The sequence below is a fragment of the Citrus clementina genome, unplaced genomic scaffold (assembly GCF_000493195.1).
Source record: "Citrus clementina cultivar Clemenules unplaced genomic scaffold, Citrus_clementina_v1.0 scaffold_5, whole genome shotgun sequence".
Classification (NCBI taxonomy): Eukaryota; Viridiplantae; Streptophyta; class Magnoliopsida; order Sapindales; family Rutaceae; genus Citrus; species Citrus x clementina.
Genome location: NW_006262201.1, coordinates 39,494,635 through 39,516,834, shown reverse-complemented (window position 1 = coordinate 39,516,834; position 22,200 = coordinate 39,494,635). Strand labels below are relative to the sequence as shown.

The window sequence follows — 22,200 nt, the reverse complement described above, 5'->3', positions numbered from 1 at the left end:
TCTATTATGCATCACGACTGGTGTTGAAGTTATGAATTAATTTTGCTTTGTGAATGGTGTTGAAATTATGAATTGACTGATAGGGCCATATGATATTGTCGTCAATCAATTGTATATTTAAACACTTTTTCCCGAAAGGCCGAAACCGTCCAGCTAAATAAACTCCTTGGGCGGCAATGTGAAAGACAAAATGGCGTTAAGAAAATGCAAATGAATTTTGCATACGAAAGAATGACTCATACACTTCGTAATCATATCTTACAAAAAATAAAAATTGTAATGTTTAGGTAAAGGACGTGGATATTTGGTAAGAAAATGACCTTTGCAATTTCATTATAAGGAATCAAAACCACGGAGAGACGTATCATGTTGGAGAATAGAACTTTCCTCTCTTAACATTTGCACAATGTTTGTCTTTTTCAAAGATAATTGATGGACTTTATTATTTTTTTTTGGGGGGGGGGGGGGGGAAATCAAAACAAAACTAAAGCCAAATGGGTATAACATTGCGGTCTCAGCCTTTATCAATAAACATTACACTTGATTAATTCGTAATTATAACTTTGGTTAATACACTAATCTCGTATTATCTATTGGTGGTAATGAATATATCTATTGGTGGTGATCATTCATTAACGATTATGTGAATAGTGAATAAAAAACTTGAAAAAAGTGTACAAACTAGAAAATAAATATCCTTATAATTACTGTATTGATGAACCCTTGTCAGCTCAACGAGCATTAAGCGAAATCATTTGAGCTTCCATGATGAGTAGTTTGGAATTTAATTAACTCCTAAAAAAAGGATGAGATAATAACTTATTATGAACAAATTATGATATAATCCACACAAAATAAAGGAAAAAATTAATTATGATGATGATAAAATGAATCGAATGAAAGGGAGACACAAAGGTCAAAATTAATGAAGCAATTACACAAAGGTCAAAATCTATAACTAATCTTTGACTTCAAGTATTACAAAACAACAAATTAACTAGCATCAATTACAACAACTTTTTCTTCAGCCAAATGAACTACCATTATTATCATTTTTTTTCTGCATTTTGAATGATTCGTTTTTAAAGTAAAAAAACCCAAAAAATATACGCGACTAACGTGAAAATTAGTGGTGCACAAAAATCTACAAGAAAAATGAACGTACGTAAAATTAAAGTTGAACAAATCAAAAACTATTTGCATTTATTGTAAGTTTAGGGTATCTTTTGTAGGACATTTGTAATTCGACCAGACGTCCCAAAACTTACCATATGTCAAGCTCTCATAGTAGTAGATGAGCAGCGTCGCCTATTGCCAACTATTAATAAAAGTGCCCGGTAAAACAGTTTAATTGACATTCTCGTTGTTAGCAAGAATTTTGTGACAACACAACAAATCTTAATATAGGTTTTAAGTTTTATACTTTGGAACTTTAGCTTATGTGTTTAACTTATCAAGTTTCGAATCTAAGGGAGGGAGGCAAAATGCGACAGTAATGGCATGCACTTTGGGGGCAGTATGTCAAACTTTTAAAGTCCTTGGGGATATGTCATAATTAATTCTACTTCTTAGGTGAAACTTGATAGTTTCATATTTTGATTAAATTAACTTTGGTCTTTGGGTCTACCTACTTGTAAATTAATTAACAATAAATTTTTATTTGTCCTATGGGTATTAGATTAAAACGTTAATTGATGTGCTGTATAGCTCTATTCTAAGGAAACAGAAGAAAAGGACTACAAATGTATCAATGTAATCCGCTTGTATCATACTTATCTCTATGGATGTGCAAATCAATTAGGTGATCAAGTATGATATCATTCATTATAACCATGACTTAAATGAATAACAAATGAAAACCTAATCCCCATTGCCATTAGGACGCTTGATCTATTTCTTATGTAAACATTATTGACGATGATTTTCTCAACGGGACTCGTTCAAACATTCATTACGAAGCAACATGATCTCTGATTATTCCATCGGCAGCTTTTTCAACTTTAATTAACATTGCATATAGATTACGCATACGATAATAAAGCCAAAAACAAGAAGCCATATTGATTAGATTAATTAATGTTTCAACATTTAAATGGCAAATTGAGCAGTACGTTGGAGGTAGTGGGAATATCGTGCATTAATTGAAAATACATTAATTCATATATCAATATCGTTAACTAACCTTTAGTATGTAAAAAATTAATCACATAAAATCGCTTTGTAAGAGATTAACCAATGCAATGGAATGAACAAAGATATAATAATAATAATAATAATAATCATAATCATAATAATTTAGGTTTCCGCCCAAAAGTAGAAAGCATAGGCCTGCCATTTTGTATTGTTTTGTATACTAAACTAATAAAAGAACATATAATTTTAATATTGACTTTATTTTTTTATGATTATATTAAGAATCTGTTTTCAAGACATCTGCCGAAAATTAATGAGGTGTTATGATATCAGATAATTACATAACAAAACAACTTCCTTTGCATAAAAACAATTACTATATTATTGAATATTAATCAAGTTTTTTAGCTATCAAAGAATCTTCATTAATTAAAGCGTCGACGGCTCTTATTCGAATAATACAACAGTATCAGCCGAAATTTCTTCTTAGAAAGCTAGTCTCCTTGTACAAACCACAGCGGTCGACCATTCCAGATATGCAAACTCAAGTTTCAATAATTCTTGTTTTTACTTTTCTAGTTATATTCAGCATTGCCCTAAAATAGTAAAATAAAAATCCAGTTGTTATGAGATATTTATCTTTGGAATTAAACTCAAACTTTAATGAATCAAAGTTAGAAAGGGTATTTTCTAGCAACAGCTAAAAATGTCTTCGTTTTCTATACAACAGTTCAATAAGATTTAGAAAGTATGTTAATTTTTGGGCGTCAGTGGTTTATAAGCATGTATCAAAATACATGGGTTGTATGTATGATGAACTAATACACTTATCAATTCATCATTATATTAATTTTAATTTAGTGCAGACAAATTAGACCAATATAATCAGTTTTAACTTCATGAAATGCAAACATCCGAAAGGGAGTAATATATTAATTAGAAATTAAATTAAACAAATGTGACATTAATCTATTCACAGTCAAGGTATAGCGATGGATTGAATAAAATTACCAAGACAAGACTTTAGGCAGGAAATTAAGAAGAAAAATGAATAATTAATTAAAGCAGTGATTGTTAAGGCATCTAGAAGAAGAGAAAAAAAGACAAGTTACGGGACGGTAGGTTGGATTCCATTTTCCCCACTGTTGTTTTGGTCGACTTCACATGGCATTTTTCAAGCCTTCCGAACTACCAAGGCAACCTCTATCAAAAGCTTCCATATATACCTTATTTATAATTGAAAACATCTAATACGCTTTCTTGAACTAAGACACTGATTCTTTAGAACCAAAATATACCCTTCTTCATTGTCTCACTTTTCTATAAAAGAGTTCAATAATCAGCATTTATTATTAGCTAATTAACAACCCAACATTAATTAATATTCACGATCTATCATTCATGTCTAACATATAATACTCAAGAGACTGAACCATGGAGGATTATGAATGTAATTAGTCCTAGTTTGAGATGAATATTGTTTACAAGTAAAACTATCTGATTGGTTCATATACTATATCTTCAACACCTTTTATTAATTATTAATGTTACTTACTAATTATGTTTTATACTCGAATTCGGTGTTCAGCTAAAGAAAATTGCTTAAAAATCCAATTACTCAAAATTTAGGAGCATATTTATATCCATAGCCTGATGACAAAAAGAATATATCATATGCTTTTTTTTAAAAAAAAAATATCCCCTCTCCTTGCATGCTTTTTGGTTCTATTCCCATGTAGTGACACAAAGGAATTTCTATGAATTATTCCATGCCGCTTCCCTCCCATAAAAGGCCGAAACCATGATCTTGACTTTCACAACTTTCATTCATGCCCTAAATTAGCTACACCTTTACTCTTATCTCTCTCGCTCTCTCAAATGGAAGATACAGAAGAAGAAGAAGAGTTTCTCGCTCTTAGACTAGCCATTGTTGCATCAGATTCCTGTAGTGTTGACAAACAAAGAAAGAGGAAGAGAATCACTAGGGTTTCTCTCAACTCTTCGAATATTAGCCCGTATCATCATGAAGGCTGCTGCGTTAGTGAAGGCAAAATTTTCAGGCTCCTTCAAATGAGAGAACAAATGCTCAAGCTTGATCACAAAAGAAAAGGAGTCGTTGATGAAGATGGTAATAACAATAATAAAGGCCTTCATTTGATCCATTTGCTCCTCATTACAGCCACCGCGGCCGATGAGAACAACGTCTCACTAGCCCTGGAGAATCTCACGGAGCTCTACCAAACCGTCTCCTTAACTGGTGACTCAGTCCAGAGGGTGGTTGCTCATTTTGCTGATGGCCTTGCCGCGAGGCTTCTTACAAGGCGGTCTCCTTTTTATGAGATGATCACGAAACAGCCAACCGAAGAAGAAGAGTTCTTGGCCTTTACTGATCTCTACAGGGTGTCCCCTTACTTTCAACTCGCTCATTTCACCGCAAACCAAGCCATACTCGAAGCCTTCGAAGAGCAGATAGAGAATAACAACCGTGCATTGCATGTAATTGATTTTGATGTGTCATATGGCTTCCAGTGGCCTTCTCTAATACAATCTTTATCCGAAAAGGCCACCAATGGCAACCGAATATCGTTTCGGATCACAGGATTCGGAAGGAGTATTGAAGAGTTGCAAGAAACTGAGAACAGATTAGTAAGTTTTTCCAAGAGTTTTCGCAATCTTGTGTTTGAATTTCAAGGGTTGATTAGAGGGTCTAGACTTGTTAACATCAGGAAAAAGAAACATGAAACGGTTGCTGCGAACTTGGTTTTTCATTTAAACACTTTGAAAATTTATTTGAAAATATCTGACACGTTAAACTTAGTACGTTCAATCAAACCCACTATTGTAACCTTGGTGGAGCAAGAAGGAAGCAGAAGCCCTAGGAACTTCTTATCAAGATTCATGGAGTCATTACATTATTTTGCAGCCATGTTCGATTCATTAGATGATTGTCTTCCACAAGAGAGCAACAAGAGATTAAGTATTGAGAAGAATTATTTGGGGAAAGAGATCAAAAGCATGCTCAACTGTGACGAATCAGATAATGGGAAATATGATAATTATTATCCGAGATATGAGAGGATGGAGACATGGAAAGCAAGAATGGAGAGCCATGGATTTAGTGGGATTAAAATGAGTTCAAAATCTTTGATTCAAGCAAAGCTTTTGCTGAAAATTAGAACCCATTATTGCCCACTTCAATTTGATGAGGAGAATAATAATAACGGGTTTAAAGTTTTCGAAAGAGATGATGGGAAGGCTATTTCATTAGGGTGGCAGGATAGGTGTTTGCTTACAGCCTCTGCATGGCACTGTGTATGATTTATTTATAGGCCTGTAATTTTAATCTTATTCTAGCTCTAACACATTCATTATTTGTGTAGTTTTTATCAAATAATTTTGGACTTTGGCATGCATCAAGTTTCTGCTACCGAAGAATATTGGCATATATATATTTATGAAGTTGATGATTATGTCTTGCGATTTAACATCTCTCGTTCTCTATTATTATTATTATTATTCACTTCAATAGCGTTTTTATTAATTCTTACCCTTCACCCAATGACAAGATCAGCTCCATCGACCTGATGAGATTATTTGATTCTATACACTTGTTAATCCAAGGTCTTGCTAAATGTTCCGTTCTAGTCATCTACTGCGTTTGTGTATGATTGCAGAGTCAGATTGTTTTGGTATTTACCGTTGAATTTATTTGTGAGGTGCATGAATTTTAAGAGGTTGGTTTGACGGATATAAATCATCTCATGATCTGGGCTCTCATGAGATTTTAAAGATCTTGTGCCACGTGTCTTTAAGTGATAGTGTATGAGTATGATTTAACTTCTTCTTTTTCTTTATTTATTAACTACCAATCACCTATATGTATTTTTGCTCAGGATGATATCAAATAATGAGAGAATCATAATCCTGATTTGACATCGATCTAGTGATATGTACTCTCATTTTACACATTTCTTTCTTAGATTGGTTTCAACATGCTGATCTTAGAGTATATATGTTAATTTAGATACGACTATTATGGCAAAATTATTTCCAAATATTTGAAAACAAAATTCATCAACATATGCGCACATACAAAAGGGGCTTGAATGTCTCCTCACATAAACATGTATTTTAATATTGCATTTATACTAAAGAGCAATAGTATGGTATTGAATGAGACTAGAAGCAAAACCTAAAATTGGCTGGTAAAGGCAACACAATAATAAATAAAATAAAATATTAATGAAAATAGATGTTATATTATGTGATTATTGGGGGTAATTATAACTAACTGTGTGACTTCATAAAAATATTAAAATATAGACACAAATTTAAGGGAAAATAAAAAGCTTATCGGGTCAATTGCATTTTCTAGGGTTGTGTATGTGGAATTATATGGATCTGCCTACCCACAAAGGTGGGCTGAAATGAACAATGATTTGAACTCGGCCCAGCCCAATTAAACCAATTAATAAAATTGAGGAAGTTAATTAATTACGAAGAGAAGAGACACCGAGAACTAAAAAGAAGAGAGTGGAGAAAGGGAGAAAGAGGGGACTGGTTCGCCAAGGCAGCAATCGACTGCAAACAAACCACGCGCTCAAGATCTGAAATTACTACATTCAAACCTCTAAACTATGGAGGAGCTTAGATCAGCTGCGGAGGCCCACATGGATCAAATGGCGGATCTGGTTCAGAAACTCTCCGCGGAGCTCCGCACCGGACTCCGACCCGCTTTGGATAACTTCATCGGTTTCTTTCACGCCATCGACTGGAAGGTACCCATCCGTACCGATACCCCTTTCTATGTTTGAATTTAACTTATCTATAATATGGGTTTAACTTTTAATGATTTTCTTTTTCTGATGCAAGTTTCTAATTTCTTTTTCTTTTTCTTTTTTCCTTCCCCTCGCTTTCTGGGGTTGGCATTTTATTTTACAGGAGCCTTGGTTAATGGGTTTAATGGCATTTCATTTTGTGTTGCTTGTATTAGCCATATCCTCGAGAAAAAATCTCAATATCCAAATGTATTTGTTCCTTCTTGCTTGTAAGTGTTTTTTCTTTGTTTTATTGCTTATGCAATTCTTAATGATTGATCCCCAGTAGTTCAGATTCTCAAATGTTTGTCCCACTAATTAAATTTGAAGATTTGAAGATCAAGATGCCTTGCATTGTGTTTGTTTGATATATGAACTTTCTAATTAGTTTCATTTGAACTTACAAAGCATTTTAGTTTCTTTTTTGACGTAATTGTAGCTTTGCCTGCTAGGTGTTTGAACTTCTGGGAATATCGATTTACTAGGCTTTCCCACTAGTTGAATTCTTTTTTTTAAAAAAAAAATAGCATGGATTTGATTTTTGTTTCTGTTAGTGTGGTTTTTAGGGTATGTATCATTTGCAATAGTTCTAAATTGATACAACTAGCTATGAAATGTAAAGCCTTCTTGCACTTATATAACTTGTTGTTTTGCTATTTTATGTCCATCTGAAGCTTTATGAGTATTTGGTTTCCAAATCATTTGCAAGTATTGGTTGCCAATTGCACATTCTCTGTGTGTAATGGGTGATTGTATTCTGAGCACCTCTGTGCAAATAATACATGTTTTTTTATACTTCTCGTTTAATTCTACAAAGAAGCATTTAAATATGAGTATTCATGTTGAAATTTTTGGATTTTTGGATGCTTTATGATAATCTGATGCTATTTAGGCAATGTTTTCTTGTAGTGGCTGGTGTGTATTTTGCTGAGAATCTCAATCGGGTACTTGGTAGTAACTGGAAGCGCTTTGCAACTCAAAACTATTTTGATTCGCATGGGATTTTCCTGTCAGCTCTCTGGTCTGGGCCACTTCTTTTCATTGCAATCATTATATTGGTTAGTCAGCAAATGTCATCCTGCTCACCATTTTCTTTTTCTTTCTTTTCAACACTTTTGAGTGGTTGATTTTATCTGAACACTTGGTTTTTTCTTTCAGGTGAACACCCTCTTTTCTCTATGTTCCTTGATCGTTAGGTGGAAGAAAGCTGAGCTAAGACACCGTGCTAGGATTTCACGTAACAAGGAAGATTAGTAATCCTTTCCTTTGCAGCATTGTTGAGCTGGGCACTTTTCATGTTTGTGAGCCGTATTCATTATGGGATCCCGTGTGGTTGTTTTTTGTTTTTTTGTTTTTTGTCCTTTATATTTTTGTTATGATAAGAAATTTTGGAAAATGTATCGTCGCAATACAATTAGATGGTGGATAGGTTTATAGTTTTATTTCCTTCAATTTTCCCCTCAAGCTATCAACAGTGTAAATTTTATGGTTTATTTTTGGCAACATGCCGTGATTTTGAGTAGATCTTTCTGCAATTGATTACTCTTTTTTTATTATTTTGAGGAATGAGAGTCCCCACTCTCTCGCATATATTTTCTTCTCTTTTCCAAATTTTGATCTTTAAGTGAATGTGTTTCTCGTAATGCCATTGATGATAAACTGACGCCGTGGCGATAATTCATGCGCTGACATAACAATATGGGCACTATAGTTAATAAGACCTTAGGGGTGACAAATAATGTGTTTTGTGAACGGAGAAGCACCCAACCAAGTTATGCATAGATTCAGCAGAATTAAACATATGATATTTAGTAAATAGTAAAAATCCATAATCAAAAAAGTAATTAACACACACACACTCACTGAAACAGCCAGGAAGCAGAAACACTAATTTGACAAAAAAAATTTGATTTTTTATTGATAACTTTTCTCCCCCTTTACAGTAGCCAACCCGCTTCTTTAAAAGTCAGAGCCAAAGAGCCCACATTGATTAAGCCACTATTTCCGGAAGAAAACACTCCAAGCAATTTTAAATAACAAAAACAGTAATTCAAAACACCTAAAAAATAGCTAATGGAAATAATCCCAAAATAAAATATTGTCAAAAAATAAAAGGTCGTTACATTCTCTCCCCCTTTATAAAAGCCTTGACCTCAAGGCTTGAACCAAGGAAACTTCTCCTGAATCTTAACTGCATCCTCCCAAGTTGCATCTTCGGGAAAGGAGTTAGACCACTGAACCAACCACTGCACGCACGGACGATTGCTTCGCTGGACTACTCTCCTGTCCAAAACAGAATCAGGTACTAACTGTAGGTGCCCGTCTTCCCGTATTGTTGGTAACTCTGTAATCGGAGTGACAGCCTCTCCAACCTTTTTCTTTAAACACGAAACATGAAAGACAGGATGAATTTTAGACTCTATAGGCAACTCTAACTTATAGGCAACCTGTCCAATCTTTTGTATAACCTTATAAGGCCCATAGAATCTCGGAGACAACTTCCTATTGCTGTGAATTGACAAGCTTACTTGTTTATAAGGCTGTAACCATAGAAATACCATGTCTCCCACCTCAAATTTCCTCTCGGATTTCTTCTTATCAGCATATAGCTTCATTCGAGCTTGTGCATCCACCAAATTGGCTTTCAACAGACGTATCATAGCATCCCTATCCTTTAAGCTCAAATTAACAGTTGCTACGGTAGATGTACCAGGAATATAAGCAATATACGAAGGAGGTGGCCTACCATAAACAGCTTCGAACGGTGTCATTCGAGTTGATAAATGATAAGAAGTATTATACCACCATTCAGCCAAAGGGAGCCATTTCACCCATTCTTTCGGCCTATCACCTGCCATGCATCGCAAATATTGTTCTAAGCACTTGTTAACCACTTCAGTCTGACTGTCGGTTTGCGGGTGGTATGCAGTGCTCATCAACAAGTTCACATTCAACAATGAAAACAGACTTTGCCAAAAAGTACTAGTGAAGACTTTATCTCGGTCACTGACACTAGAATTTGGCAAGCCATGCAACTTATACACATTATCTAGAAAAAGTTGTGCAACATCAAGAGCAGTGTATGGATGACTTAAGGGCATGAAGTGTGCATACTTACTCAGCCTATCCACCACCACAAAAATAATTTGCTTACCACTAGACTTTGGCAGTCCTTCTATGAAATCCATAGAGATATCAGTCCAATTATGCTCAGGAATTGGTAAGGGCTGCAACAGACCTGGGGATAACACATTTTCATGTTTATTTCGTTGGCAATTATCACAAGCTGCCACAAAGGAACAAATTTCCCTTCACATCCTTTTCCAATAAAAAGACCGTTTAACTCTGTATAAGGTTTTTCTAACCCCCGAATGCCCACCTTTTGTTCCACCATGAGCCTCAGAAATAATTAGCTGCTTCAAAACTGAATGTTTGCCAACCCAAAGTCTTCCCTTATACTTGAGTAAATGGTTTTCCCAAGTAAATTTAGAATGTCGAGCACTGTTGGTAACTATTTCTTGAATCAATTTCTGAATTTTTGGATTATGTTGCCATTCTTGTTTGAGTTGTTCCACCCACACACCTATAGGAAGGGAGATCGCCATTACCATTGCATTCTCAGTGGATTCTTGTAGCCGAGATAAGGCGTCAGCCGCTTTATTTTATCTTCCACTTCGGAAAATAATTTCAAAATCATAACCAATTAACTTAGTAAGCCATTTCTGCTGCATAGGTGTTGATATGCGCTGCTCCAACATGTATTTCAAGCTGAAATGATCAGTAATAACCTTGAAATGCTTCCCTAGTAAGTAAGGCCGCCATTTTTGCACTGCGAACACTACTGCCAACATTTCCTTTTCATAAGCAGACAAGCCCAAGTTTTTTGGTGACAGTGCCTTACTCAAATATGATATGGGTCTGCCTTCCTGCGAAAGCACTGCTCCTATGCCTTCCCCTGATGCATCACATTCAAGAACAAAGGTTTTTTGGAAATCGGGCATGGCTAAAACAGGTGCTGTGCACATTGCTGACTTCAAGTTATTAAAAGCTTTTTCCGCAGAATGATTCCATAAAAAATTATCCTTTTTAAGCAAATCTGTTAAGGGCCGACTAATCTTCCCATAATCTTTTATAAACCTCCTGTAGTACCCAGTGAGACCCAAAAACCCACGCAACGCCTTCAGCGAGTTGGGATATGGCCAACACTTCATGCTTTCAATCTTTGCAGGGTCAGTAGCAACTCCTTGCTCAGAAATCAAATGTCCCAAATATTCTACTTGTTCTTTGCCAAAAGAACACTTTGATTTTTTGACAAAAAGATGATTTTTGAGAAGCGTCTCCAGTACTAACTCCAATTGCGTCATGTGTTCAACCCAATTTTTACTATATAATAAGATATCATCAAAAAATACCAGCACAAATTTCCTCAGGAATGGCTGAAAAATTTCATTCATAAGGCTTTGGAATGTTGATGGAGCATTCGTAAGACCGAAATGCATGACCAAGAATTCATAGTGCCCTTCATGAGTTCTAAAGGCGGTTTTCAAGATGTCATTTGGGTGTACCCTAATCTGGTGGTATCCCGACCGCAAATCCAGCTTAGAGAAAAACTTAGCTCCATGTAACTCGTCCAGCAGCTCATCAATAACAGGTATGGAAAATTTATCCTTAATAGTGATAGAATTAAGGGCACGATAATCCACACACATGCGCCAAGTGTCATCCTTATTTTTAACTAAGAGAATCGGAGAAGAAAATGGACTTACACTCCTCTGTATACTCCCCGCCGCGAGCAACTCCTTAATCATTCGTTCAATCTCTGCCTTCTGTACATATGGATACCTGTAGGGTCTTATATTTGGAGGAACACTATCAGGTAACAAGGGAATTCGATGATCTTGAGCCCTAGGTGATGGCAAACCTTTTGGTTCCATAAATATGCCGTGATATTTTTTTAATAAATGTTGCAACTCTGCTGGTTCATCTGTAATAATTTCTGTAGTAGTAGAGTTAATACATGGCTCTAATAAAAGTGAAAAGATATGGGCAGCAGCAACTTGAGGAACTTGTTTAAGATCCTTTTGCATATGGACTGCCGAAACTAGCTTCAAGGGCCCCGCCGTAGAACCCCTTAACACCATTCTTCTTCCTTCCCACTTGAACTCCATCCATAAATTCTTGAAATCCCACAATATTGGACCTAATTGAGATAACTATTGAATTCCTAATACCATATCGCATCCCCCCAACGGAATCGGTCTCGTATCTGCTCTAAACTCTCTCCCCTGCATACTCCAGACCAATTTCTTGCACGTTGCAGCACTAGCAATTTTGGAGCCATTAGCCACTGCCACCATTAATGGTTTATCTTGCTGTACTTCACATCCTGTCCGCTTGGCCACCGACACATCCAAGAAATTATGAGTACTACCAGAATCAATTAAGATGATAATTCCCTTCTTCTTTATATTTCATTTAATCCTCATAGTTTGATGAGAGACAGCCCCAAACATAGCATGGAGAGACACCAAATGATCCTCTTCATCATCCCCAATTTTGTTGCCTTCATCACTGAGTTCTTCATCGTCTTCTCCTTCCAACAAGTAAATCTGCCGCTGTTTAAATTTGTGCCTTGGTTCAAACTTCTCGTCGCAGTAGTAGCACAACTTCTTAGCCCTCCTCTCTTGCATTTCTGCAGCAAATATTCTTTTGATTGGAGGAATTTGCCCCATAGAATTGCGTTTCGATTCTGCTGTAGGGATTACATGGGAGGACATTGTCCTTGTTGAAGCCTTGGCTTCTTTGATCATTGCCTCCAAGGTACTCTCTTGTAACAAGGCTAATCCAACTGCTTGAATTAGCGTTTTCGGCTGAAACATGGCTACCTGATTCTTTATCGCATCTTTCAATCTGCTCACAAAGCATTGCACAAAAAAATCTTCCGGTAATCCTCGAGTTCTGGCCACCAATGCTTCAAATTGTTCTTGGTAAAGCCTTACTGTTGAAGTCTGCCTTAACTTACTGAGCTGTCCAACCGGGTTATCATATGTACCCGTACCGAACCGCGCCATTAAATCCGTAGAAAATTGCCTCCAACTAGGTTCTGCAACAGCCACCTCATATCCTTGGAACCATTCTAACGCTTTTCCTTCCAAATGAATGGTTGCCAATCCCACCATATCAGATTCTTCCACCCCATTGTATTTGAAAAACCGTTCACACTTGTAGACCCAACCACTAGGATTTTCTCCCTCAAATGTTGGAAAATTCAATTTTGAAAATCTCATCTGTAAGTTATACATACCAGGGTTCGACCCGGTTCTTGGCTTTGTGGGAATACTACTCCCACCTTCCGATCTTGTTCCTGAAGCCCCTGATGTGCCCATCATTTGATCAAGTTTAAGACTGATCGCTGCCATCATCTGAGAAAACTCCTTCAATTCCATTACCTGTTGGTTAGAAGCCTCTTGCAATTGTTGTACCGATTCTTCTAGACGTCACTGATCGTGTGCTCTAGTTCCCTCCGCCATTTTTACGGTGCCAGTTCGCTGCTCTGATACCAATGAAACAGCCAGGAAGAAGAAACACTAATTTGACAAAAAAAATCTGATTTTTTATTGATAACTTTTCTCCCCCTTTACAGCAGCCAACCCGCTTCTTTAAAAGTCAGAGCCAAAGAGCCCACATTGATTAAGCCACTATTTCCGGAAGAAAACACTCCAAACAATTTTAAATAACAAAAACAGTAATTCAAAACACCTAAAAAATAGCTAATGGAAATAATCCCAAAATAAAATATTGTCAAAAAAGAAAAGGTCGTTACACTCACCCACTACCAGACTGCTTTTTCATCATCCTGCATTACCTATACAAAATATATTATAATAATAATAATAAATAAATAAATCGTTTGCAAACGAACGACTGGGCAGAGAAAAAAGGCCGTTATAATAAGAAGATTTGCAACGGTCACCTTTTCAAATATTCAAAGTCCCTCTTACAAAAAATAAAAACCAAGAATCCCTGACAATTATTGAAAACCCATTAATAGCATTTCTTGCTCGTTGCTTCGAAAAACCCCCCACATCTTCAAGAAACGGCAAAAGCTCAGTTAGATTCTTAAATGGCTGACAAGAAAGAAGAAGAGAGCAAAATCCCAGTTTTTACAGTCATAAAGAACGGTGCCATTCTCAAGAACATCTTCCTCATCAACAATCCACCATCACCGCCGTCCGTTGGAAATGAAGAAACCCCTGATCAAGAAATCTTGATCGTCGGTCGCCACCCTGATTGTCACGTTATGTTGACTCACCCCAGTATCAGTAGATTTCACCTCCAGATTCAATCTAATCCCTCTTCGCTGAAGCTCTCTGTCATCGATTTATCATCTGGTAACTGCTTAATTTTCGCTTTTGTTACTACCTTTTTGTCAAGTTATGGTTCTTTTCCTATGGGAATGGTTTGTCAAGTTGTGTTTTTTTTTTTTGGCTTTTTCTTGATTTCTTTATTAAATTCGTTGGCTTTTTGCAGTGCACGGGACATGGGTTTCGGAGAAAAAGATTGAACCAGGAGTTCCTGTGGAGATGGATGAAGGTGATACATTAAAGATTGGTGGGTCAACTAGGGTTTATAGGCTGCATTGGGTTCCTTTTAGTCAGGCTTATGATATGAATAACCCGTTTGTTTCGCCAATGGACTTGGAAGAAGTTGAAAATCAAGGTCTTGAAGAAAGAAACGAAATGCGATTACAACAGGTGAGAATTAATGGCTTTGTCAGTGAAAATGAAGAATGCCCATCTGGTGTTTATTTATTGATTTGTCTTTGATGTTTTGCTTCTTTTTTAACTGTTTTGATCCCGTTTCATTGTTTTAGTATGAGAATAGCATGTCAATTCATTGGTAGTAGAAGAAATAAAATAAACATGTTAGGTGGATTATGGATGTAAGCACATGCTTAGTTGAGGTGTTTGTTAAAATGTATTGGTTTAATTTTTCTCTTTTCTTTCTGTTGGAGTTGTTAAAGGGTGAGAATGAAAATGCCGAAGTGAATGATTTGCTGGCAGTGGAAAAACTGAAAGAGTTAAAGTTCTGGAGATACTCTTGATTCTTTTTTCTTCTTTTCCTGTGGACTTTTAGGATGATGATTCTTTGTTGATTTTTTTTTTTTTTTTTTGGGGAGAAGGATTCTTTGTTGATTGAAACCGAACAAATTGAACGGCAAGGCTCAGTGGTGGAGGGAGAAAAAATAAGAAATTGTCAGGTGAGAATTTACAGTCGAAACTGTAGAAAGATATTTCAGGATGTTTCATCTGACGTTTGTTGAGTTACTATATTTCTCATGCTGTGCAGGATGAGATTTCTGCTGCAATTCAAGATAAATCAATTCATTCTCTGGATTTTATTTTGGACGGAATTTGTTCACTGTTTTCTGATGAAACTTCAGAGTTAATACCAAAGAGAGAAATCCCATCTTCTGGGATAGAATCAGTGGACTTGTCTTTGCCTGTTGAGGATAATTTTTCAGTCTCTGAAGAACAACAACTTGGCAAAGAGAATCAGATCCCATGGCACGATTCCGTGAAAGATTATATATCTAAAATTGAAAATCCTGATGGTTTATTAAGAGTATCCAAGGAAAATCCGAATGTTGTTTTGGACCTATTTGCTTCAAATTCTGATGCTAAAAAGGGGAAAATACTTGAAAAGGAAAACCAAAGACCTCTACAAAAAGAAAATGAACTGAAGGATAATCCAGAAGTTTGGTCTTTGGAGCTGCGGGAAATTCCTTCGGAGATCATATCTGAACAACTCAGTAATGAAAATCAGACACTACAATCTCTTGCTGTTCTGAAACCATTTTCTGAGATAGGAAACAAAGGGAACTCTTCGGTGGAGCAAGACTTGAAGTCAGTGGTGAATCAGAAATCAGCATGTTTTGATGAACATTGCCATCCAGCAGCTTTAGTTTATGATGAGGCTGAAAACCAAAGTGCATCAAGGAGAGGCCATAGACAGAATGAAATCCCAAGCTTCGATTCTGGTGTTCTTGAGGCAGAATCTGTGAACTCATCTTTTCCATTTGGGGAAGTATTCTCTGAGATTACAGATAACAATAAGTGCCAGACTCCGCAATCTCACTTTGCACCAGGAATATCTTCATTAGAAAACTCAGAAAGTTCTCCAGTAAGATCAGATAAAAGGGCTGCCTTGAATAGCATTTGGTCAAGAAGAGGTAAACCAGCTAGTGTTCTTCAGATTCAAACAAGTAGAAGCAGAGGAAAGACAAAAGGGGATTGCAAAAATGCTGATGTAGATTTGGCAAACCTGGATGATTTAGAAAATAGATCCATATCAAATATTCTTTTCTCTGGTTCAGAAGAGATGGAAGAAGAGATATTTACTCCAGAGAAGGAGAATCTCACCCCAAATACTCTTGTATCAAAGTCCTTACTAAGAAAGGGTAAGCGAGAAGAAATAAAGCAGTTCAAGTCATGCAGAAAATCTTCATCAAAGGTAATCTTTAGCCCCAATATCCAGCCAGCAGAAGACTTGACTCTTACTTCAGATAAAGAGAACCAGACATTTAAAGTTCATCGAGAACAGAAATTAATGAGAGGCTTCTACAGCAATCAAGTGAAGTTGGAACAAGAGTGGGTGCTAATGAAAGCCAGAGCAGGAGAAAGGGTGCCATTTCAACCTCTTGTGAACTTCCCAGGCAAGAGGAGATCAGAAGCAAGAAGCATCAATTCTTTTAGTTTTTCTCAAACAACAGAGATCACTAATTCCTCATCTGTTGGAGAGGGAAGGAGAGGCTGGACAGTGGTAGTGGACACCAGTACTCTTCTAGACAAGGAATCAAGGAAGTCATTGCAGCTTTTACAAGGTCTCAAGGGGACTCAGTTGGTCATTCCAAGAATGGGTAATAAATTATAAAAGTTATCCTCATCTCAAGCATCTATCTGATTATAATTGTCAGGAAGTAATTTTTTATACTGAAAATTACAAATGATTGTCTGTTAATGTGCAGTCATAAGAGAGCTTGATTGTTTGAAACAACGTGGTAATCTGTTCAGAAGAAAGTCTCAGGTTTCCTCATTGTTGGAATGGATTGAAGAGTGTATGGTGAAAACGAAGTGGTGGATTCACATACAGAGCTCAGTGGAGGAGGGAAGACCGATTGCACCCACCCCTCCTGCTTCTCCTCAGTCTCAATTCAGCATAGGGAGTGGGCGTTTTCATTGTGGGAGTCCAACTTTAACAGAAATTGTTTCGCCGACATCAGAAGATCATATCCTAGATTGTGCTCTATTATTCAGGAAGATGAAGAATGACAGATGCTTAGTCCTGCTTAGTAATGATGTCACTATGAAGATCAAAGCCATGGCAGAGGTAAATATTTATTTATTTCTGCCTAATGCATTCTCTCTCCTGCTTCCGTCTTTGGCATTACAATATAAACATTCATTGATATGTTTGTTTCAGGGTTTGATCTGTGAGACTGCTCAGGAATTCCGGGAGAGTCTGGTGAATCCCTTCTCTGAGAGGTTTCTGTGGGCTGATAGCTCTCCTAGAGGGAGGACTTGGTCTTACTTGGATGATGTGGTTTTGAGGGAGAAGTATAACCGCAATTCTTTGAAGAAGCCATCAAAGGGAGGAGAAGGTGCAAAGGGCTTGAAGCTCATTCTGCTGCATAACTCTCATTATGCATGGATCAATTCAGTCAGATAAAGCATTTGTGCCGTTTGTATCTTATGCTTGGAAGAGCTCTTTAATTTTGTTCTTTTAGCCTTACTAAGTGCTTATATAGTTCTGTTGCATGTATGCAGTTCATTTGTCAATCAATTTCCATTTTCTGCTATCCATCAGTATTACAACAGTTAAGTCCACTCCACATACACAGATAGACTTTGGGTAATTTTTACTTTCCTCCCCTAAGTTTTGGGCCTTTTGCACTTAGATGACCGAGATCCATTTATTAGTAAAGACCCCCCTACGGAATGTAAACGGTAGTTTTCATATGATTAGTTATGGACAATTTGGTAATCTAATTTGACAATCATAACTTTTACACATTTTGATTGACATGAGCACAGTGAATTGTCAAATCATTATGAAAAAATCATGTTTTGTGAACATTCGTTTCTCTTTCATGAAGCTCAGCCGATAGCTCTCTTTAGAAGGCCAAAAAATACTTCATTTCTAGCAAAATAATATTTATTACTTGTGTGAAGTAAAGAAGAAATACCAAACCTGCATCATGTACCACTATGAATTTCGCCGACACCCGAAAGACTTGAATTGCTATGTTGAAATCAATAATAAGTTAGTTTTGAACAAATTTTTTTTTTTTTTTGGGCTCCATTTAGAGTGTATTAATACTACTGTGAGTTGTTTGTAAATGTCAAGTGAGTGCTTCATTCTTTCTTCATTGATGCAACTTTCATAATGTTTATGGAACTGTAAAGTATAAAATCGAGAAAAAATTTTTGAACATAAAATATGTGCCATTTTGAATATTTTGCAAGTATATGATTTCAGCTTATGTTATGGTAGATTATGCATTTGATTTATGCCATATAATATTCATGATATACTTTTTTAAATGAGTTTTAATAGGGCTGAAATATGCATGAAAGTATAAATAAAAATTTTTTTAGTCTTAATGGTAGTTATATAGAGTTGAAAAACTGAAGTTTAAAACACTTAATGATCATTGTTTTTAATTGCATAATGTAAGAGTGTAAGATATGCCTCAATAGTCTTAAATTAAATAATTGATAAAATGTTATTTCGACAATTTGAAATGTTTTCATGTAGAATGATTAGTCTCTTTAAGCTAAATAATTCAAATTTAAGGGGTATAATGGTAATATTATGATTATAATCTTTGCGCCAAATATATGAGACCAGTGGGTTCTTGAAAATCCAACTAGGGACATTTCAGTCTTTTTAAATTCAACTAACAGCCAAGCACAAAATTAACCGATGGTAAGGGAGTCTTTATTAATAAATGAATTTTGGCCATCTAAGTGCAAAAGACCCAAAGCTCAGGGGAAGAAAGTAAAAATTACCCCCATAGACTTTAAAAACTGCGCAGAATCAGAGAATTTTCTTTGTTCCCTTCCCGTTCACTTAGCTTTCACCTACAACGGTAAGAACTTGAATAATCATGATCAGCTCAAGGGCTTAAAAGAAACTTCAATTTCCTAAACATTTTGGTGGTAATGAACAGCATTTTATTCAAGATGAACAAATTACATGAACATGGGAGAACAATGACTTACAAATATAACAGAACTTAGAATCATAGACCTCCTTACAGAAGCATAAACCTAAACATAGAAACATCATTTGAGAGTATTCAAACTCGTCTCCCCTCCAGTTTTCTGAATGTAATTACAGGACCCAGGAATAAGAAAAGAGAATGCATTCTCTGAATCATCAAATGGGGGTCGAGGAAACTCATGAAATCCATCAAAGTTACACGTATCAAAATTCAATGGTGAGAAATAATTAGTTGGATCATCAACATTACCCTTGGCATCCATATCGCTAACTCCAGTTCCATTAGGAACACTAGATCCAAAGTTGAAATTTGTACTTCCAATCTTACTTGTTGCTTCATTGCCTTCTCTCCGATCAGATGGCCCTGCCAGTCCTTTGATAGTTTCATCAAGTGGAATGGCAGGAGTATGGCCCTGGAACAATGCAATGTGTCCAAACAGCTTGTCTTTCCTTGAGAAGGTTGTGCCACAGGAACAAAGCCATTTATCCTTGCCACAGTGCTTCTCGTGAGTTTTGAGATCAGCAATAACTGAGAATTTTTTGGTGTTGCATCTGCTACAAACATAGCTTTTGTCACAATGAGTCCTCTTGTAATGGTTTTTGACACACAAAATAGTCTTCAAAGGCTGAAACTTTTTGTGATCCTTGTTCCGCTTGCAACCAGCATAAGGGCAGGAATACCTTTTAATAAGCATTGGTTCGGAGCTAGATTCCTTGTGAGGTTTTGCTAGCGCTGCTGGGGTTTTATACTCATCCCCATGCCCTCTCATGTGCATCCGCAAATTTGCATCCCTCTTGAATCCTTTGCCACATATTGTGCAGAAGTGGGTGTGCGGTGCAAGGATCTCTTCTTTTTCTAGTTGTAAGATCTCATAGGAACCTGGTGGAAGTTGCTCTCCATCATCAGCATCATCTTCATCTTTTAAATCATGTTCTTCAACAGCATGGTTTTGTTGAGTCCCACTATTACCGACTAGATCAATTGGGTTTGACTGATTAGACACTTTTTTTGCACAACTATTTTGCACCTGAACGCTATCACTTAAGCCAGCCCCTGGAGGAAAAGGAACCCCGCCAAATTGCCCAAGCTGTCCCATGGAAGGAGTAGCTGCAGAGAGGGTATGCTTCATGGATGGGAGAAGACTACCAGCTGTGGAGATTAACTGAACAATAATTGAAGTGAGATCTGCAGTAATGAGCTGCTGCTGCTGAGCTACAAGTTCATCTGGTCGACCCAAAATTTGGCTCCTCCGGCCCACAATTAAGTGGACCAAATCCTGAAGCTCATGGATCTTTTGTTCCAAAAATGAAAGATTATTTAGCATTGCTTTTGGATCCCAATCTTGCATTTTGTTGGTTTGGAGATTCTCATTCATCTGGAATGGATTTTTAATTTGGTTAGTGGGGTCACAAGGGAGTGAGGATTGGTTTTGAGGAGGTTGATTGAATTCTTGAAATGCTGGATTGATCCTAATGTCATAATCTAAGATGGAGGGATCTTCCCACTTCTGCTGGTATTGCTGTGAATTGAAATCGGTAAAACATGGGTTATTAGACGAAATCCTTTTTGACATCTCATTTTCAGCCAAAGAAGACTTCGCCCAAGTCTCTGCACGCAGTCCCTCTTTAAGATCCATTTCAAAATCCTTTTCTCAGGTACCAGATCCAAATCCCAATCAATCTAGAAATTTCAAATAAGATCAGAAACATCCATAGAAATCCAAAGCCAATTTGATATAGACTCGGAAAAGCAAAATGTTTCTCACATCAAATATTCACTTACGACAGGAGCAACATAATATACAAAAATGCTTAAGCACAGAAAATGAATTATCTAGTTTAAATAACAAATTAAGATCTCCATTAGAACTTCATAGCCTCAAATATCGACTAACTGCAACAACACGTCTTTAGCAAAGATCCAATGAACTTCAAAATCATAATATACTCTTATGATCATGATGCGCACAGAAGTTATGCCAGGAACAAAAGATTAAGGTTTAACAAAGACATCAAGCTACCCTTTCTACCAGGTCATGAATCATTTTTAAGCCAATCAAATCTTCAATAAGTTAAGCTACCCAAATATCATATATACATAGAAAACACCTTTTTCTATGAAAAGCAATATGCTACTACAATATCAAAAATTACCCATTAATTATCCATCAACCCTTCTACCAGTGATTCACATAAGATCCCCAAATCAGATATCAAAGCCTAACCCAGAATTGCTCCAACAAACTTAAATAAGAATAAAAAAACTCATCTTTCAAGCGAAATCAAGATCCCCAACTAATTTTAAGATGCTCTAAGCTAGAATAAACACCAAAAGAACATATAAAATATTAGAAGAAAATAAAATCTATTTAGTAAACGAAAACCAACCCAAAAATCCTTTTTTTTTTTTCCATCATTTCATATACCAGCCAAAATCCAACATATAGTCTCAAAATTATCCCATTACCCTGAGCCAAAATCAGCCCAAAAATCTCATCTTTCCTCTCACAAACACAAACTTAAAACCCAAAATTTTCAATAGCAGCTATTGTTAAAGTAACCGAACATCAAAAAAAAAAAAACTCGTTTTTAACCATTTGCTAAAATACCCACGTTTAAGAACTAAACTAAAAATGAAAAAAAAAAAATCAAACTTTACCGATTTTCGAAAACCAAACTATGAAACAGAATCAAAATTCAGCATGACCACATATTTATTTATTTTTAGATGAATAGCTATAGAGACTCACCAGATTCAACTTAGCTTAGATGCTGTCTTTGCTATTCAACTTAACAGTTCCATTTCAGAGAAATAGAGGAATAAAAAAGAAAAATGGAGCTGCACTGAGTCCATATATTATCACCAATCTCAGTGACAAAGGAGACTATTGTGTTTTTAATTAAGACAGTAATTTAGTCAACCCATCGATCACCACCGTTTGTTTACTATGTAGATGCATCAAGA

General features: G+C 36.2%; 4 protein-coding genes across 4 annotated transcripts; 3 read left to right on the top strand and 1 right to left on the bottom strand.

Annotated features, from left to right (window-relative positions):
• Positions 1–3,567: 3,567 nt before the first annotated feature.
• Positions 3,568–5,451, top strand: LOC18041590 (scarecrow-like protein 21). The gene is made up of 2 exons (XM_006434568.2): positions 3,568–3,583; positions 3,977–5,451. The coding sequence occupies exons 1-2, from the start codon at positions 3,568–3,570 to the stop codon at positions 5,449–5,451; spliced, it is 1,491 nt and encodes a 496-aa protein (XP_006434631.2).
• A 1,200-nt stretch (positions 5,452–6,651) lies between these two features.
• LOC18041589 (transmembrane protein 18) lies at positions 6,652–8,469 on the top strand. The gene is made up of 4 exons (XM_006434567.2): positions 6,652–6,911; positions 7,075–7,180; positions 7,860–8,008; positions 8,109–8,469. The coding sequence occupies exons 1-4, from the start codon at positions 6,771–6,773 to the stop codon at positions 8,202–8,204; spliced, it is 492 nt and encodes a 163-aa protein (XP_006434630.1). The 5' UTR covers positions 6,652–6,770; the 3' UTR covers positions 8,205–8,469.
• Positions 8,470–13,949: 5,480 nt separating this feature from the next.
• Positions 13,950–17,954, top strand: LOC18040643 (FHA domain-containing protein PS1). Its single transcript, XM_024185136.1, has 6 exons — positions 13,950–14,341; positions 14,481–14,704; positions 15,133–15,210; positions 15,300–16,869; positions 16,978–17,339; positions 17,433–17,954. Exons 1-6 carry the CDS (start codon positions 14,074–14,076, stop codon positions 17,676–17,678), a joined length of 2,748 nt encoding a protein of 915 aa, XP_024040904.1. The 5' UTR covers positions 13,950–14,073; the 3' UTR covers positions 17,679–17,954.
• A 1,215-nt stretch (positions 17,955–19,169) lies between these two features.
• LOC18040642 (protein SENSITIVE TO PROTON RHIZOTOXICITY 1) lies at positions 19,170–22,136 on the bottom strand. Its single transcript, XM_006434564.2, has 2 exons — positions 21,986–22,136; positions 19,170–20,916 (listed from the first exon to the last, which is right to left on the bottom strand). Exon 2 carries the CDS (start codon positions 20,870–20,872, stop codon positions 19,298–19,300), a length of 1,575 nt encoding a protein of 524 aa, XP_006434627.1. The 5' UTR covers positions 20,873–20,916; positions 21,986–22,136; the 3' UTR covers positions 19,170–19,297.
• Positions 22,137–22,200: the final 64 nt, after the last annotated feature.